This window comes from Sorex fumeus, unplaced genomic scaffold (assembly GCF_029834395.1).
Source record: "Sorex fumeus unplaced genomic scaffold, SorFum_2.1 ptg000015l, whole genome shotgun sequence".
Taxonomy (NCBI): Eukaryota; Metazoa; Chordata; class Mammalia; order Eulipotyphla; family Soricidae; genus Sorex; species Sorex fumeus.
The window spans coordinates 23,177,174-23,197,630 of record NW_026606072.1 but is presented as its reverse complement, the minus strand read 5'-3'; the positions used below and the strand labels follow the sequence as shown (position 1 = coordinate 23,197,630).

Below are 20,457 nucleotides of genomic sequence, written 5' to 3'. Positions count from 1 at the left end.
GGCGTTCGCCTTACACGCGGCCAACATGGCCGACCCGAGTTCGATTCCTCCGCCCCTCTCGGAGAGCCTGGCAAGCTACTGAGAGTATTCAATATGCCAGACACAGTAACAACAAAGTCTCCAATGGAGACGTTACTGGGCCCGCTCGAGCAAATCGACGATCAATGGGAGGGCCTTTACCTTTACCTTTTATTGAAATGGCAGCAAAGAAGAAAAAAAATCAATGCACCTCTCAAATTTTGGATAGTAGAAGAACATGGTTACAAATAAGCCTATTCTAAAATGTAACTTTTATTCTTTTTGTGTGAAGTCTTTTGACTATTTAAATCATGGCATTATCAAAATAAGCTTAGTCTTTTGAGTATCACAAACAAAAAAACTTCAACAAGCTTCCTTTTTTAATAATTTATGAATTATGTTTTAGTGCTAATTCTTATTTTTGTTCATATTTCCTACTCTTATCTTCCTGTATACAAGATGCCAAGAAAGCATATTAGGTGCCAAAAAGCTCTTTGATGCCAACTGTTAGAATTTTATGTCAGTTTTAGACAAAATAATTCTTATCCCTTTTCTAGTGGGAAAGAAGTGAAATGCTTTTATTCCAAGTCAACCAGATCATGCTAGCTTTATACCCAGGTGTAGAGTGTGCCTTTGCAGCTGCATATTTTTTTCTGATTTTGGAGGTGGCATATTGGCAATATGGCATATTTGCAATGCTTGCAGCTTACTCCTGGCTCTGCGCTCAGAGTTCACTCCTGCAGGTGGTTGGGGACTCTATGGGTTGTTACGGATTGAACCCAGGTTGTCTGCATGCAAGGAAAGTGTCCTACCTGCTGTACAATCTCTCCAGACCCCTCGTTGCATTTTGGGGAGAGCTCCAGTGCCCCCTTTGGGCCTGATGCAACCAAAACTTTATTCAAAGCCATTCTTGGTCATCTAGCCAGATTGTATTTTGAGCCGCATCATGTAGCTGTGTTATTGAATTTTTTTCTCTTGCCCATGTTTTCAGGGATGAACAAGAAACAGAAGGTGTCAGCCAAGGATGAGCCAGCTTCAAGCAGTAAAAGCAGCAATATGTCACAGGTGTCGTAGCAACTGTAGTGACTGAATGATTAGTAGAGGCTAGCTTCTGTAGCAAGCAGGATTTCAAGCTGTACCAGCTTTTTATGTCCACAAAATTGCTTTATGTGATCATTACTCATGAAGGAATGAAGCTCACTCTTAAATAGAATAGCTGAAATGCCTTTATTTAATAAATATCAAAAATATTTATTGAGTTCCTACTGAAGAGTCTTTATGGTATTGGACTACAATGATAAAAATAGAAGAGTTATCTTTAAAAATAGACAAATTGTCAGAGTCTTCTTTCTACTGAGTGGCTATGGATAAATCAGTTGATAGAATGCTAGCTGCTGGTGAATGTTATGGAAAAGTCAGGCCAAAGGGGGAATGATGGGAGGGGGTATGATGGGAGGGACGTTGAAAGTCAAATGAATGTCAGTGGAGGCAGTCAAGGAAAGGATTTCCTCAATCCAGGTTTGTGTAAACACATGCAAACAGTGAGTGCATGAGTATGAAGCTCTTCGAGAAAAGAATATGCACAAAAGCTCTGCTTCTGAAAAAACAAACGTTTGGACAAACTAAAGTCCATATAATAAATAACATTGTTTGAATTTTTTGAAATAGTATGAAAATCTAATGTATAAATAAAAACAAAATTTCAGATCTTCTACAGGCAGCTTTTACTTCTGTGGCGTACCTAATGACGCTAAAAAAAAAATGAATTGCTCTGGGTAGTTGACTGAGCTAGAATAATTGATTTTAATGTTTAAAAAAGATTAGCTGCTTTAATTTTATTTCCTTTGAAATAATGATACCAGGCTCTTGATAAAAATAAATTTGCGTTCTAATTCCATGTTGTAAGGCTATTGAACTTTAATTTAGCATTTTAGTTCACTTATCTTGAGGGTAGCAATTTAATAATAATTATATACATAAATTAAATTATATTGCAAATACGGTTTGACATTAGGAGAAAACAAGTTTATGGCCACTAAATGGATGGACACAGAGAGTTTCATGCTGAGTGAGATGAGTCAGAAGGAGAGGGACAGACATAGAATGATTACATTTATTTGCGGGGTATAAAAAATATAGTATGAGACTAATACCCAGGACAGTAGAAACAAAGACCAGGAAGACTGGTTCCTAGCTGGAAGCTTCCTACTTGTAACAAGTGTGGTGGCAAAAGGAGAGGGCAGTTTGGACACAGAAAGGATGACTCTGATAACGACAGCTGGACGTGTTCACTTTGAACAAACATGATGAAATTTTAGTACCTGTATTGCAAACCATAATGGCCAAAAGGCATGCACAAGAGGTGGGAGGAAAGAGAGAGAGACAGAGGAAGAGAGAGAGAGCACCTGCCACAGAGACTAGTGGGGAAGGGTAGGTGGTGTGGGAAGGAAATTGGGGACATTGGTGGTAGGAAATGTACACTGGTGAACAGACACCTATAGGAGCATTGTGTGACTGAAACTCAGTCATTAACAACTTTGTAACTGTGTATATCATGGCTGTTCAATTAAAAAAAGATATAAAAGCAAAATAAAAGAAAGAATATTGCTACTAGTCTAGATAATCTTTTAAAAATAATCTGAGGAGACTTTAATGACATGTTTAAATGAATAACTAGTTTTTCTCACTTTTGTTACTTCCCCATTTTTACTCTAATTTTTTCAATTCTTTTGGAGTTTAGTCACAGAAAAAAGGACAGCAATCCCAGTTCCTGCAAAGCCGCAACTTAAAATGCATAGCCTTATGTGAAGGTAAGATGGAAGTTTTATAAGCCTCATAGTGTCAGTTCTCTGTCTTGTCTGTATTTAAGAATTGAAGTACATTTATGTAATATTCATAATAAGACAGTTGAAACATTATTATTATTTATAAACATTAGGGCCTTAGTGGATAATAGGTTAAATAACACTGTCCTGTAGCACTCTCCTTCCATTGTTCATTGATTTGCTCAAGCAGTCACCAGTAATGTCTCACAACAAATTGTGAGACTTGTTGTTATTGTTTTTGGCATATTGCCAGGCTTTGCCGTGCGGACAAGATACTCTCGGTAGCTTGCCGGGCTCTCCGAAAGGGGTGGAGGAATCAAGCCCTGGTTGACCTTGTGCAAAACAAACGCCCTACCTGCTGTGCTATGGCTCCAGCCCATAGGTTAAATATTGTTGATAATTGTGGTGAAAACCAAAAGGCAGGGGTCAGGAAGTACTCTATTCTATTCTTGGCAGCTCTTTCAGTATGATGGCAACAATATCATTATGATTAGGTGTCACATTTTTGTTGTTTTTTTGTATGCCCCTTACTCTTTAGGCTGGTTTTTGAATATACAATAGTATGCACAGAATCTGGAAAGCAATCATTCCCCAAGAAGATGACCCAGTAGATCTTTCTGTTCTTGTGCTCAACTTTTTAAGCCGAACTTGGGACAGAAAGATTGATATGGAGTTTGCAAGATCATATTCTTGCCCTTACTTTTGCTATAAATTTAGCAGGATGGAAAAATTATTTTTTGGACTTTTTTACTCTGATAATACTAATCATGTTCAAAACATAAATGGTATTTCATTTTTAATTTGCATTTTTCACATCTAATAAATGTGATTTTTTTTCTGTTTCACGGTGCTCGGGGCTTACTCCTGGCTTGGTGTTTGGAGATCACTCCTGGTAGTGCTTAGGGGAGATCTAGCTGGTGCTAGGAATTGAACCCAGGTCGGTTGCGTGCAAAGCAAGTGCCCTACACTCTGCACTCTCTCCAGCTCCTTTTGCATGTATTTGATTATAGATTTCTATGAGAAGAACTATGGTAACTTAAAATCAAATAGGTCTTAATTTTTATCTCCATCTGCAGTGATCACCTCACCTGACCTGCACAAGCATGGAGAGATATGGGTCGTGCCAAATACCGATCATGTCTGCACACGATTTTTTTTTGTGTAAGTGTAAAGATTCAAATTTACATGGCCTTTATTCTCCATAAATGAGGCAGAGTAATGACATTATTAAGTCTTTTTTTATTTCCAGCATAGAACAAATAGTTTCTCACTCTCTGTATTTTAATTTCAGTAAATAGTAGAAGGCAAAGTGATATTTAAATACTCTTAACTTTGTACTGATGAAAGACATGTCTCTTTAACCACTTGTGTAAGTATGTATGCATGTGTTTGTATAGACAAATAGAGAAAACATTTCTACAATTTCTAAAATTAGACTGTGAGTGAAGAAAACTCTAATAGAAAGAATCTCATCCCATGTAATATAGACTGTCATATCTATGTGGAATTTTGGACACATCTGCATCCTAAGAGATGCATTGTTGAACTGTTACTTCTCACATCTAAATAATGAGCACACTTATCCTAATTCTCATCCACCCTTACTTGACTCCAGACCCATTTCCCTTACCTTTTTCTTCTTCCTCTACAACTCGAGCACAGAAAGTACCTCAGGGAAGAGTTGAGTGGTAAAATAACTTCATCAAGATATACCCTAATGTATTCTGTAATTAATAGCACACTAATCCCACTTTTTATTAGTTTGTGTCATAGGCTCACCACTTATTAGTAGCTGATGTTAGTGAGTTTCATCATTTCTATAAGCTTTTATAGTAGATATAATATATACTACTAGTAGCCACCATAGAACAGTATCTCTAACTGGATATGTCAGAATCCCAACAATTAGAATAAGTTACAAAAGTATGGTTACATGGAACAACTCTAATGTAATAACTTAGATGGAATAGCTCAGAGCTACTAACCAGAAGGACAAGATCAAGAAGCAGTTAATAGAATCCTATCATCTAGTTGTTTGGCTTGACTATCATTAAGCAGCCCAAAACAGCCTTGTAGTACAGGAAACCTTAACATTGCCCTCCTGATAGTGTCCTTTGCTGGCAGTCCCCATTGGCGACATTCTAGTAGAAATAAAACAAGGAAGTACATCAAATGAGCGGATATACATCAGCCTTCTGGGTAGGGTGCAAGAGAGATAAAAGACCATGTGACTCTGGAGCCTTCTATGAAAGCTATCTGCATATGATCTTTAAGGGTTATTAGAGGATGAAGCTGGCACAATCCACCCTTCCTTCAAATATTTTTTCCCTTCATGACCCTTTTGTTCATACCCAGTTTGGAGAACATCCTTACAAAAGATACCTTCAGTCACAGTCTTATCATTGAGTGACCTTGATTTTTACATCAGAAAAGAACTCCAAGGCCTATTCCTTAGTCCAGTAAATTTAGTCTTTCAGTATCTTGCTAAAATTCAGATTTATTGAACTAAATATCATACTTGACTCTAAGTAGGTAGTCAGCATTTCTAGTCTCAGTTCTTTGAAACTTTATGTCACTTAATCACTTAATCACTTAACTTCCCGTTAGTCGTCGATTTGCTCGAGCAGGCGCCAGTAACGTCTCCATTTGTCCCTGTCGCGTGCTAGTGTAGCCCAATGGCATCTGTTCGCTCCGGGAACATGAAGGGCCTCAAACCGATCGTTCATGATCTTGACGAAGAAGTCTGACCATCTGGAAGGTGGGCGGCCACGCGGTCTTTTGACATCCTGTGGAATCCAGTCGGTAACAGCTCTAGTCCAGCGGTCATCTTTAAATCTCATTACGTGACCAGCCCATCTGATTTTCGACACCTTGGCATATGAGACAGCATCCCTGATTCTTGATCGTCGACGGATGTCAGAACTCCGGATTCTCTCTCTCATTTGAGTGAAACGTGATATTCCAAGCATAGCTCTTTCTATTCTTCTTTGGGAGACCTGAATAGCGTTCTCATCTTGTTTGCGTAGGGCCCAAGTCTCTGAGGCATATGTTAATGCAGGAAGAACAGTGGAATCAAAGAGATGTGCCCAGAGCCGGAGGTTCTTCATCCTCTTAGCTATTTCTTCGACGTTCTTGAAGGCGTTCCAAGCCGCTCTCTTCCTCCTGCGCAGCTCGGGTGCCAGGTCATTTGTCATGTTGACTTCTCGACCTAGGTACACATAGCTGTTGCATTTGGAGATGGTTGTTCCGTTGAGAGCGAATGGGGCATCAGGAACGAGGCTGTTTCTCATAAACATTGTCTTCGTAAGATTCAGCTGTAGTCCTACCTTTCCACACTCACAGTCAAAATCGGCCAGCATTTGTGCCGCTTGGCTGATGTTTGGTGTTATTAGAACGATGTCATCAGCAAAGCGGAGATGGTGTTGTTGCCGACCATCTATCTTCACTCCCATTCCTTCCCATTCCAGTCGTCGCATGATGTTCTCGAGGGTGGCACTGAAGAGTTTTGGTGAAATGGTATCACCCTGCCGCACCCCTCTCTTGACATCAACGATCACTTTGGGAAGATGCCATTGTTGACAACATTGATGAGGAATACGATCGACTGGTTCAGCACCTCCATGAATGTGCGAGGAACGCCAAGAGATAGCCACAAAAAATCGCCTATCTTCGAAAACTCTTGAGCTAATTCGCCAGCGTGGTTTGGCGCATGCCTCAGGCAACCGCAAGCTAACGTCCGAGCTCGCAAAGCAGTGCAGAGATGCGATCAAGGAAGACCTCAAAGAGAGAAGAGCAGAAGTACTGGTAGATGCGGCAGAAGCCGGGAAAAGTATTCGTAACACCCGCCGTCCTTCGCCAACTACAAGACCAAGGTGACTGCCCTCCGACGTCCTGATGGATCCATCACATCCTCCAGATTGGCAATGGAGAAGATTATCCATGACTTCTACTCAAATCTCTTCGATAGCCATGTCCACTTGCCAACATACCAAATTCCACAGGATGGATATGTCGTTCCCAATGTTCTCCCTTCCGAAATCCAACACGCCATTTCGTCGGTAAAGAAACAAACAGCACCCGGCCCAGACAAGGTCAGACCTGAACACCTGAAGAACCTGCCGTCAGTACTCATCAATACACTGGCTCGGCTCTTCACTCGCTACCTGTCTGAATGCAAGGTTCCGTCCCAATGGAAAACCAGCAGGACCGTACTACTGTTCAGGAAGGGAGACATCCATGACATTGGCAACTATCGCCCGATCTGCCTATTGTCTGTCATCTACAAGTTGTTCACTCGAGTCATCCTAAATAGGATTGGCAGAACACTAGATGAAGGACAACCATGCGAGCAAGCCGGGTTCCGCAAAGGATTCAGCACCATCGACCATATCCACACGATAACCAAGCTCATTGAGGTTTCTCGGGAGTTCAAGATGCCGCTCTGCTTAACGTTCATTGATTTAAAGAAGGCCTTTGATTCTGTTGAGACGGAAGCGGTCATTGAAGCCCTAGCCAATCAGGGCATTCAAGCCCAATACATCAGGATCCTCCGTGAGCTGTATTGCGGATTCACTACCAGGATCTCACCATTCTACAAAGAAGTGAAACTTTATGTAAAGTGCATAAAAAAAACTGTAGGGATATGTGTGTGTTGGTATATGTGTGTGTGTGTGTGTGTGTGTGTGTGTAGATATCTGTATATGTGGGTTTGAGAGGGAGTTGTTTTGTTTTTGATTTTGAGAGAAGAATTTCTGAATTCCACAGGAGAAAAAAAATTGAGAAAAAAAACTTCTGAAGGAAAGACTTTTAGAACTCAAGATACTTTACAAATTATACAAAGTGAAAATTCTATTAAGATGATTATTTTCTTTTTTCTGTAAACATAGTTGAGATTTTATCTCTTCTATCTATACCCTCAGGAGAAAACATACTAATTAGGGAAAATTGATAAGATTCAGAACATGTCAAAAAGAAAATTCATTCACTAATTAATGTACATTCTAATTACAACCATCAGTTTCTTTATAAATGATATAATCATAAATTCCACTAGTGATATGTCTTCCTAGGGAATGGTAACATCGAGGGAAAAAAATAATTGATGAGAAAGCATTATCATAAATATAATATTGTTTTTAGATAAAAATTATTATTTTATTGTGACAAAAAATTATATCCCTGTGTGTTTGAAGTTTGGATTGGTTACTAGGTTATTGATTTCCTTTTGAAGTCTGTTCTCAGGTGAAAATAATAAATTAAAGTCACTTACATGCTACTTTGATTTCAGGAATAAACATGATAATTATTTAAGTGTTCTAATCATGTTCTTGCCAGTAAGTAAAAAACATAAAATGAGACAAAGAAACTGAGATGTTTTAGGGATCAGATTGCTGTATCATAAAAACTTGGAATCAAATTTTAAAGTAGAGGAAAACTAGAGGCTCAGAAAATTTTGCTGGAAAATTTCAAAATGAATAAATGTGACCATATGCAAATGCTTCAGGCAAAATGAAATAATTCAGGGTTTATGCAGATTAGAGCCAATTTCAAGTGTTTAGGAATTGTTAATAAAGGTTGATTCCATTACTCCAGTACTGACTTAGAAACATGCATAAAAACTTGAAGGTCAATCTGCAGAAACAAAGTCACTGTTTAAAAAGAAGTAAAAGGACTAAGAGACAGATTTAAACAGAGGAATGTGGAAACAAAATATATTGTTCTTGATACTCTGCAACAGAAATGTCTATTTTAGAGTAAATGGGGAAATAGGTCTAAAGAAGAAAAAAATACCGTTGATATTTTTTTACAAATAAGATAAAAAAATATTAAGAGCAAGTAATTGCGGATTTGGTAAGTTAACAGGTTAGGAGTATCTGAGACTCTGAGCCTACCCATGCTACATTGCCCTCAAATATTACTGTAGTTGAATTCATGAGATGGGAGTGTTGGGGCTGGAGACAGCACAGCAAGGAAGGCATTTGCCTTGCATGTGGCCAACCCGGGTTCGATTCCCAGCATCCCATAAAGTCCCCCTAGCACCAGGTGTGATTCCTGAGTGCAGAGCCAGGACTAACCCCAGAGCATTGCTGGCTATGATCCAAAAAAAAAAAAAAAAAAAGATGGGAGTGTGTTTTTTTCCTCAATTATCTGGGACCAAGGAAAGGTTAAAAGCCATTGTTTTTTTATTCTTTATTTCTTATTTAAAGCTAAGAAGTACATTTTTAATGCTTGAGTATTTGATTTAAATCAGTAAGATCTCTGCAGATTGTTTTCATATGTCCTGTACTAAATACATTTACAACTTATGCCTGTCTATTTCCCAAAACATTTTGAGAAGTTTATCCAAGTAAGAACAGGAAATAGCAGATAAAACAAACCATCTGCAGAGCATTTTTAAATCAAATAGATCTAGCTTGCCAAATATATTTTAGAAGGAAACATTCCCAGTCTATTGTACTTCTTAGAGTTGAGCTGAAGTACATCTTCCATGTAATTCCCAGTTCAAACTACTCTTTTTTCCTGGTGTTGTTAGAGTAGATCCAAAGCTTCCTTTTAAAATTCAGTTCCTGGGACTGGGGCAATAGCACAGCAGGTAGGACATTTGCCTTGCATGTGGTTGTCCCGGGTTTGATTCCCGGCATCCCATATGGTTCTCCAAGCACCGCCAGGAGTAATTCCTGAGTTCAGAGCCGGGAGAACCCCTCATCATTGCTGCGTATGACCCAAAAAGCCAAAAACAAATAAATAAATAAATAAATAAATAAATTCAGTTTCTTCATTGTGTTGAACTCCTGCATGAGATAAGTTCTTAACTCCGGCTCTTTACTCTCCTGCTTGTCCACATAGCTTTGCACAGTACCTGATGCTCTTTTCTTATAAGGTTCGATGATAGAACAAGGCAAGTGCAAGAAATGAAACTGTGTTGGATTGTGTGTGATTTTTATTTTAGATTAAAGTTTAAAACATATTTAAAAATCAGTTATGGAGTGGGGGATGTATAAAATAAGAACTCTATATTGATCATTAATGAAAAAGAGATCTTTAATCACCATGATTTTGTGAAAGATGAAGCGGTTTGAATTGGGACGCACTGAGGATGTCTTTCATCTTTATGATGAAAGACAAAAAAGTCATGGCTCAGTGAAACTGTGTGATAGCAAACTGTGTGACATCTAGCTGATATAATCAGAGAACTTTCCTCTATTGCCAGACTGTAGCAAATTCATTTTCTCTGTCTCCAATACAGATATCTTTGCAATATTTAAGCTGCCACCTCACTCTCCTGCTTAAAAACTCTTTAACAACTGCATATTACATTTCAGATGAAGCCCAGTCTCGGCAAACCTCCTCTTTGGTCCTAGGTTCCTTCTTAAGTGCCCCTAGTCTCATAGACCATGTCTAATCTCAGAACGTCATGCTTTACCGCTGAAGCATATTTTGTGGTTTCCATACTGTCCTGCTTTTGCTCTTTCCTTTCTGTTTTAAGCTTGGATTTTCTCTTCCATTCTCTCACCTCACACTTCTCTAATTTGCACCCCTCTTTTCATGTTTAATGCCTTCCTTATTCCAGAAAACTTTGCTTTGTTTGTACTATTCCTTTATGTTAGTATATAGTGCCCTATACATATTTTTATTATTCGGTTATGTCTTTGTAAGTTCGGTTTTCTCTTAGTCTGTGCTTCTTGAAGTCAGACACTATATCATTTGTCTTCATGTACTTAGAATCATAATTGGAGATCAGTAAGAATGAATGGAATGCCCACATTATAGCTGCTGACTACCATTTCCTCTCAAAACACTTGCTAATACCATCAATCAATATGTACGAAATGGAACCCATTATTGCTAAATCCTCTAACCAACTCCCCCAATCTATGTCATAATTTTATACATCAGAGACATGAAATCTGAGCTGTATTTTTCCATTTGTCGTTTCACATATTCTCATAGCAACACCTTTGTTTTCATTCTCTCCCACGGACAGTCCAGATGATCAGTAACCCTACATGCTTATTATTTCATTGTCCCAAATATATTTTGTATGGTGTCATATTTATTTAACATTATGATTACTTTATTAGAATTACCTCTTGAGTATGCAAGAACAAAAATCAAAGATAGATAAGAAAGGGAAAAGAATTACCATTTAATTAACTACAGTTTATCTTTCAGTGTGCAGCCTATAGTCCCAAACACACAAAATGTTAAGCTTTTATTAAGTATATCCTGTTTAATTTTTGTTTTTGAGCCCACATCGCCTATGCTCTGGGCTTACTCCTGTCTCTGTGTTCAGGAATAATTCCTAGTGGTGCTCAGTACATATGAGGTCCCATGGATTGAGCTGTCAGGCTTGTGCAAAACAAGGTCTTTAAACCCCTGTACTTTCTCTCTGGCTCCCATTACATATTTTAAGTCAGATTTTTAATTATTCCTTGCTCTAATGCAAGCTTAGAGTTCTTAGCAAATAAATAGAAGGTATTCTACAATATAGAGCCTGTTTCACCTTGCTTCATTTTCCTGTGCAAAGAAATGATTAGATAAAATGCTAATTTATTGAAACCAGCTTGTAGTGGTTTTAGCCATTCCTAAGCCTTTGCTTTGTCCAAGTGACTGTTTCACCTGCTTGATCTGTGACTGTATTTTTCCACGGGGCCTTCTCTGAGAGCTCATCAGACAAGATTTGCACCTTTACTCTCAATAGTTTCCAGGCTACCTTGTCCTACAATTATTTCCATAGTTTTATTATTTTGCCTAGTAAAATGCAAATTATATCTGTGTTTGGGAATCTCACATCCTGTGAGATATACAATACATATTGAGTGGAAGTAAGACCAAAAGACTAGATGGCCAAACTTAATGAAGAGATAAAATATGGGACAGGAAGTGGACACTGAGAGCATCAGACTTTCGGCAGAAACTGTAAATCAGATTGCTGAATATCATTCAGTTCACTCTGAATTTCTCCTCTCTGTTACTAATGAAAATAAGTACTATTATTCCTGATTTCCAGATATGGGAACCCTGAAAACAAATTTGTGTTTGCCAGTCTTAAAACTGTCCAAGCTACTGTATCAGTTTGAGTAAAATTATCAGTGCTGTAAAAAATTTTCATCCATGAAATTTTCTGATATATACAAGAGAGTTCTAAAATGCAAAGTTCCCTTTCTGTGGCTCTGCAGAGATCCCGGCCGGCCGAGGACATCGGCGTCCGACCCTCCCCAGAAGACACCCTTTTCCCCACACCCCACTGGTGAATAAAGAGCTTTGATCCTAAAAAAATAAAAAAATAATAAAATAATAAAATAAAATGCAAAGTTCCAATTGCTCTCATATTTTCTCTCCATAACTTTGAAGCAAATTAATTAGCCTTTTTAAATTTTGTTTTGCATCGCGTGGCCGCAATAGCGGCCGCGCGACATCATATGGTTCTCAGAACTAACTGTAGAAAACAAATTATTTCACAATACCTTTTCATCAGTTCTAATTGTTGGGTGTAAACTCTAAATAATAATGGTGCATCTTTTTTTGAAATAATGAATGTAATCAAAATAGATAGAGTATTAAGTAGAATTCATCTGCTTCACAGGCATTGGGAGGGGTGGGAGGGGGGTATATTGGGGTTCTTGCTGGTGAAAAATAAGTGCTGGTGAAGGGAAAAGTGTTTGATCATTGCATGACCGAGACTTAAACCTGAAAGCTTTGTAACATTTCCCACAGTGATTCAATAAATAAAAATAATAAATAAATAAATTTTGCTGTGCCTTGAGGCCACACTCAGCAGTGTTCAGCACTTATTCCTGGGTCTGTGCTCAGGGATTACTCCTGCTAGTGCCTGGAGGACCAGATAGGGTGCTGGGAATCAAATCCATGTTTCCGTGTGCAAGGAAAGCAGCCCTAACTACAGTACTATCTCACCAATTCTCCAATTGGCCTGTTGTTATTCAAAAGTTTAGTAATCTTTTTCTGTGTTCCTGGAAGCATAAATAAGTTTAGTCTCCTTTTATAATGGAATATTTCGTTTTTCCTTTCTCAGAAAACCCTACTCAAGTATTTCCCTACTGATAATATTGTCATAATTTTTTTATTGCTTCCTGAGCATAAATAAACTTTTGTCACATTCACAATCTAATGTTTGTAAAACTAGCAGGTAATCACTATTCCCCATTCCATATTGTAATACATACCCTGAAGAGGAAAGGGGTTAAGGCAGCAGAGATGGCTTATGCAGTTCAATCTCATTTTTCTGCCTGGTGGAGCCTCTCCCCTGTTGTGGTGTCAGGAGAGCTGGGTTCCCAAAATTCTCGGGTGGGAACCTCCCCTAAGAGTCTGGGTCTCCTTTCACTCACTAACCCAGGAGCTTGGAGATATCTCAGTGGCTTCTCTCTGGGGTTCAAATTTTGTGATGAAGTTTGCTTAATCAGTCACACCATGACCATCTTGGGTGTAAAGGCAAAAAGATTTATTTATTGTCGAGGCAGATCTCAACTAGGCAATCACCTGAAATTGTGACCCAGAATAGGGGCTCAGAACACTTTTTGGGTGAGTGAGGGGATTGGGTCACACCTGAATATTCAGGGCTTACGCCTGGCTCTGCACTCAGGAATTAGTCCTGGTGGTGCTCAAGGAACCATAGAGGATGCGAGGGATTGAATCCACGTTGGCTGAATGCAAGACAAGCGCCCTGTACACTGTGCTATTGCTCCAGCCCCTTCAGAACACTTTCCTAGGACTTTTTCTAGTAATCACAGCAATAGTGAGACAAGGAGATGAGAGGCATAGTAATGCAGTTTGGGGGACGGGGGAGCCACACCCCGCAATTCTAAGTGATGACTCCTGGCTCTGTGCTCAGGGATCACTCCTGGTGGTGGTTGGGGGACCATATGGGATGCCAGGGGTCAAAACCATGTTGGCCATGTGCAAGGCAAACAACTTATCCACTATAAAAAATGAATGGAATTTTTCAATTGGCCGCCATACCTCACCCACTGGTACATAGAGGGGGACTAACAATCATCCGCAGTTGCTAAAAATCTTTGTGTTTAGTACATTCTGTTTTAGCTTCCGTAGAGGATTTATGAATTTGCGAATTGTTTGGTGGCCCCTTCCCACCTAAATAACAGATTGGTCTGGGTCCTTCTATTCTACTCTGAATCTTAGCTTACGATTTATGGTCCATTCATCACTGCCTAGTTCCCAAATAGGTCAGCTTCTTAGCTACCTGCATAGCAAGCTATTTATGCTCCTGCTTATGCTTCTAACTTTCCCACTACTGAAATAGTACATCAAGATAAGTAATTTCTTAAGCCAAAGGAGTATATGGGGAATAAAGCAAAACCAGTTTAACCCTTACATATTGCAATGCCAAGTGTAATTCTTATATCTAAGACTTGCCTATTGACCAAATCGAATGTTAGTTTTTATTTGATTATTATATATGCTTCATAATTGAAGACCCCTAAATGTCTTTAACAATTTTATTATTCTCTAACTCAAACTGTTGTTTTTTTTTTTCTTTTCACTGTTATAGACAATGGAAAACAGGCACATTCCTTAATATTCAGCCTCAACTCTCACCCACACACCTTGCTCTCTCCTCCTTCTATGCTCTGTTTTAAGTTTGTAGTTTATTTGAAGAATATAAATCTCTCTCTATTGCATTAACTTCAATGCTTTTTAAATATCAGTAAATGTGTAATCTTTGGTGAGAACACAGCGTTTGTCTGACTGGGAAATAGAGGAGGGAGTGATGGGACATTCCTGGAGAGGAAGTTTAGATTGTTAATGAAGGACTCTGGTTCACATGCCAGTGACTTTAGGTTTTATTTTGTAAATGAAGTGAGGGTCATTTTTATTACTCTGGCAAGGCTGAGAATAGTCTGAAAGGAGGGATGATGGGAGAAGAGTAACTATAGATCAGTCATCATGTTATTCCAAGAGTAAGAGTTATTACAAGTCAGTTTTCCTCACAACAAAATAAATGTGTTTGACATTATTTGGAAAAAGAAAACAATACTTGATTTGTCTTATACAATTAGTACTGTGTATCTTACTCTTTTTCTTCCTCATTGTAGTTTCATTGCAGCAGGGGGTCTTGGGGCCATACCAAACAGTTTTCAGGGCTTATGCCTGACTCTGTGCTCAAGTATCACTCCTGGGGTCAGCCTGGGGATCACATATGGTGCCTGGAATAGAAACTGCATTGACCACATGCAAGGCAAACACCCTATCTGCTGTACTATCACTCTGGCCCTCATTTTAATTTCATTTTAAGATGCTAGCCTGGACAACTTAAATAAATTTCAGATCCTGTTAATTGGTTTCAACCTATAATCTGAAAATCACTCATATAAATGGTTGATAATGAGAGCCTAAACCAGAGGCTCCCAAATTTATATTGCCTGACAGCAACTCTTAAAAGATTGATTACTCAGTGCTCCCCTGGAAATCCACATTCTTAAAGAAAACATCAAGCTCCCCTCCCCACTGCATTGTACTTGAGGCTGCTACTGCTTCCTCAGGCCCATCTTTTGAGCAAATGATGGCGAGGTATAGGGAGGCTGCACTCTAACCCTTTGGGTGACCTAAACACTGACCTAGAGAATAATTAAGAAAACAGAAATCAGATATCTTGGGAGTTTATTGTGTTCAGACAAGGAAGAATGAAGTTTTCTTACTGTGCATAGGCAGATGATAAGTACTGATAGAGAAGAGGATAGGGCAAAAAATTAAGTCCGATTTGGCATTACTGTTTGTTGTTTTTTATAGGAAAACTGTTGAGAAAGATGTAGAGGTAGAGTTTCTGAAATCAGCATATCGGTGATAGTTAAAACAATGAAAAAGATTGAAATAATTTAGAGTTTGTCATGAAAAGAAAGAACACTGACTGAACAGTGAAATTGTGAATAAAACCCGCATTGAAATGGGAGTCAAGCAAAACGAAGTAATAAAAGAGATTGGGAGGAATTCATTACCAGAAGACTAACTAGAAAGTATGGAGATAATTTTATCATATTCTGGAGATACAGAAAATGGAATTGTCTGAATTAATCTAGTTAGGAGGCCACACACAACCAGTGTTCAGTACATTCCAGAAATGTCAGAAGAATGAGTTCAGTGAATTGATTTTAAAAAAGTGAAAACTTTGCATTTTTGATAAAATTTAATCAAAACCTAAGTTGAAAATAATGGAGATGATAGAATGTAGGCTGGATACTGATTGAGCATTTCTTAATGTTGTGTTTTGGGTAGAAGACTTGGTAGGTACTGACTGTATTGTGAAGATAAAGTAAAGTAAAGTAAAGTAAAGGCCCTCCCGTTGATCGTCGATTTGCTCGAGCGGGCCCAGTAACGTCTTCATTGGAGACTTTGTTGTTACTGTGTCTGGCATATCGAATACTCTCGGTAGCTTGCTGGGCTCTCCGAGAGGGGCGGAGGAATCGAACTCGGTTCGGCCATGTTGGCTGTGTGCAAGGCAGACACCCTACCCGCTGTGCTATTGCTCCAGCCCAAAAATAAACATAAATGTATATTAGGAAGTTTAGAGTTCAATATATGTGGACTAGCATCAGAAATTTAGAAGCCATCAAGAACCCAAAACAATACCAAGATCTTCCTCTTCCTTCAAAGCACCATGGTTTTCAATGTAGCTGCCCGCTCTGATCCTCCTATTTAGTCTTTCTCTGTTTTGCATAATCTAAATCCTAGGGGAGTTAGCCTGATTGAGTAAAACACCATTGGGCCATGTCATTAAGATAGGTTTTCTCCCCATATTGACTTAAGTAGCTTAATTTACGTGCAGTCTAATGGGTAACCAGGATTTATGCAAAAAAGCAGGACTAATATATTTAATTGCCCTATAAATACAACTTTACACAGTGCTACAAAGCACCTGGCTTTATTTATATAATTCTAAAGTGTTTCACTCTGCATGTTCTGTGGTTCTTAGACCACTTCTGTTCGATCTTGTGATAAAATATAACTGTACTATGTATTTTGTTCTTTTCCATGGGGTGCTTTCTTGGCAGTGCCTCCCAAGCAGTTCTCAGATCACCTCTAACAATATGCAGCCCAGTTCTGTAGGCCTGGAGGTTCAGAAGTGCTTGGATTTTGGGCTGCAGTGTTAGGGGTCTAACTACAGCCCTTGGAACTCTCTCTCTCTCTCTCTAGTCTCATAATTGGGTGGTTTTATATAAACATGTGGAGTGTGTGTGTGTGTGTGTGTGTGTGTGTAAATGGTAGATAGATAAATACTGTATTGTAAGAATTAACCAAGTAAACATTCAACCATGGGTCATTTTATAAGAATTTAAACTTAATATAAATGCAGTTATCACTAGCGCTTTAAGCAGTGGATTATGTAACCGACTAATCTTTCATGACTTATATCATGTGCTTCATTTTACTTATTCTGCTCTTCCAGGAGACTTTAAGTCTAGTGAGGAAAAGACAGTGGCACATATTAATCTTCGAGGTCCTGCTTACTTAACCCTGGTTATCTATTTTGAAGTAATTACCACTTCTCCAAAGCTTCTTTCTTAAAATCATTTTTATGAAGTAAAATTAATTCATCACCTTTTCTACTGAATATTATCACCAAAGATCAAAATTTCATTCTTAGGAAATTCTTATTGCCCGAATAAGTTTAATTGAGGAAATGAATTATCTTCTAAGATGTAATTATTTCTTTCTAAAGGACTTAGTAATTGCTCTCTTTTAATGTTGTATTTTTTCCCTTTGAATTGCTTAGCTAAACTTAGCTGACTTGCATTCTTATCTGAAGTGCCAGCATAAATAAGAATGTGTTCTAGTCAAACTAAGTACCACAACTGGTGGGAGAGGTGGGGGAAATGTAGTATTGATGGTGAAAGAATGTTAATTTGAAGGCAAAAGTGGCAAACAAGCAGGGCAGGAAGCGAATTCTGAGTGTCTCATTGACCAGAAAGTAAATCAGTGAAGTAGAAAAAGTAGAAGGAGTTTAAAGTCCAGAATTTAGGGCTTATAAAACTGGAGTTATGTTCTTTCCCAGTAGGCTACTGTAAAAATAACAAAAGCTGTAGGGAATATTTACAAAGCCAAAGACACTGGGGTGCTTCGTGTAGCTCGCCTGTGTGCTATGTAGAGCTAAAATCATGAAAATTAAAAAAGAAAGACGAGGAAAATCGTGACACAAGAAAACCGTTGTAGTTTTTATAACATGGGCACGTTACTGAATACTATTGAAAATATAGTTCTTTTAGTGTTGATTCCCTGGGGCCTATATTTTACGATCAAATGGATTTTCTAAGCAACTTGAATGCCTTTTTAATGCCCCTTTATGACATATTATGTTCTGTGTTTTAGCTACGAAGATGGTCAAGTTGGAGATGCAAATATTAACACACAAGAAGGCGGCATTCACAAAGAGATCCTGCGAGTAATTGGTAATCAAACTGCTACTGGTTAAAGGACAACCATTTAATTAACATGATTTGAAAACCTTCCTCGGGTTCAAAGCTGGATTTTGAACTGAAGAAGATGACAAAATAATTTATTGTTATTATAAACAAGATTAACCCTTTGAATACTGATTTTTTTCTTAGCATTTCTAAGTATCTTAATAATACCTAAAATGGTATAAAATTTATCACTTGTAGGGTTACGGAATCTAGTAATAAAATTACAGCAGCACTTAAACTGAAGTTTGGGTTGCTCACACAATAAACATATTGAAAAAACAGTTTTGTGCTGATATTTTTATATTAAGCTCTTTGATTGAACATTTGGTATTATATATCAACATTTTAGGTTACCAAAATAGAATTGAGAACGTTTTATAATGGCATCTAAACCTATAAGATACCTTGCAATAAGTGTTGGCACATTCTGATGTGCTATAATTAGTGGTATGTATATTCAAGTATTTTGGGAAGGGATGTTTCCTATTCTCCTCGGCTTTTACTTTCTTATAAAAGTCAATTAAGTTTTTTGCCCCAAAGTATGTCATACATGTGTATGGATTAATGCATAAAATATGAAAAATATGATTATGCATATGTATTATCTACACATAAATGTTCTTAACAAAAGATGGCACAGCTCAGTAAATCTATTCTTTCCATGAAAAGAAAATAATAATAAGTGATAAATACTGACATGAATAAAATAAGATATGAGCCAACTTTGCCACATTCGTTCACTGAAAATATTTGCAATAATTTTTTTCTATTTGTTTAAAGAATTTATCCATCAGTAAATATTAAACTCATTGGCACTATTATCTAAAAGTCACAATTTGTGGAACATAGATGCCATGGTGGAATAAACATATTCAAGTGATTGTCTTTAAAAGAAAGTCCTCAGAATTTAATCAAGCAGTATATATTTTTTATTTTCTATAATGAAACATTTTTAATTTATTTATTCCACACCAGCATTTTTATATTTTTCATTAATACTTCTGCTTATTTTTTCATATTGAGAAAAAAGACAGACTTTGAAGTTTCTTTTATATTAAAAGAACACAAATAAGTTTATACTGAACAATAGCACCAGCTCTCAAACATTCTTTCAAGAATCATGTGCTCATTAAACCATTTCTGTTTTCTGAGTTTAAAAGTTCTTTAGATTCATTTACACGTTTTAATTGACAGTGTTGATTTTCCTATGTGATGTTTTTGGAATAGGACATTCATGAAGGCACTCTAATTAGTGAATCTTGCACTTTGTTCAAATTTTGAATCAAGTCTCATATCAAATTCTAATTTATTTGGAAAGAAAAAATTAAAATGTATCATCATTTTGAAGTACGATGTAATAACTTATGCGTCTGTTTCCGTTGGCACTGAAGGTGAGGAGAAAGGTCAGACACAATTGTTAAGCATTGTTACTTCGGAAGTATTTATGAATTACTTGTTCTTATATTGTAAATAATTAATCATCCATTTATTTCCACAAAAATAGACTTGATGTGGTTGGGATATTAATCATTGTGATAGAATCCACTTAAAACATTCATATGTCCTGATTTGTGCCTCCGAGTTCAAAGCCAGACTGAGGGCTAATACTGGCATGAAAAGGCCAATATAGGGTATCTTTTTGGTATCTGTGAGTACATATTTGAATCTGGGAATAGAAGACTATAAGTTTTTTCCTGTTAAGACTCCTCAAGTCTCCCAAATCACTTTATGTTTTTATAAATATTTTTAAATACAAAATTATTTCAAATAAATTTTGTTGGTCAGTCCATTTATGACATAAATCTGAAGGTGTACTATATGATTGGGGAGTTACAATCTTGGCACCCCACCTATTAGGCAGCTGTGGCACCCTCAAAACTTCCCCAGAGTGGCTCTGAGCAGAATATTAAAACCATTGAACCTGGTCATTAGTGCTTTCCTTAACAGGTGAGTGATCTACAAGGAGAATAGTATTGGAAGTTTGTTACAAAGTCCTGCCAACTCATAAATAAAAGAAAATTTACCAAGAGAACAAAAAAAGTATGTAGTTAATGGCCACTAAAATAGTACAGAGCAATAGACATCTTTTACGACAAAATAAGTATATTAAAATGAAAAGTATTCTAATGCTATTGCAATGCAGAATGACCTATTTTGTTTATTTCAAAAGTCAGATGTCA

At 37.6% G+C, this 20,457-nt stretch overlaps 1 protein-coding gene across 3 annotated transcripts in view; it reads left to right on the top strand.

The window, feature by feature from the left end:
• The window catches only part of PARP8 (poly(ADP-ribose) polymerase family member 8), a 187,647-nt gene extending 169,132 nt beyond the window's left edge, over positions 1-18,515 (top strand). For all 3 annotated transcript variants that reach the window (XM_056112111.1, XM_056112112.1, XM_056112110.1), the window contains exons 24-27: positions 1,010-1,083; positions 2,759-2,828; positions 3,920-4,004; positions 18,183-18,515. In XM_056112111.1, coding sequence (XP_055968086.1) covers positions 1,010-1,083; positions 2,759-2,828; positions 3,920-4,004; positions 18,183-18,285 — 332 coding nt within the window. In that variant the 3' untranslated portion in view covers positions 18,286-18,515. The remainder of the gene's footprint in view (positions 1-1,009; positions 1,084-2,758; positions 2,829-3,919; positions 4,005-18,182) is intronic.
• Positions 18,516-20,457: the final 1,942 nt, after the last annotated feature.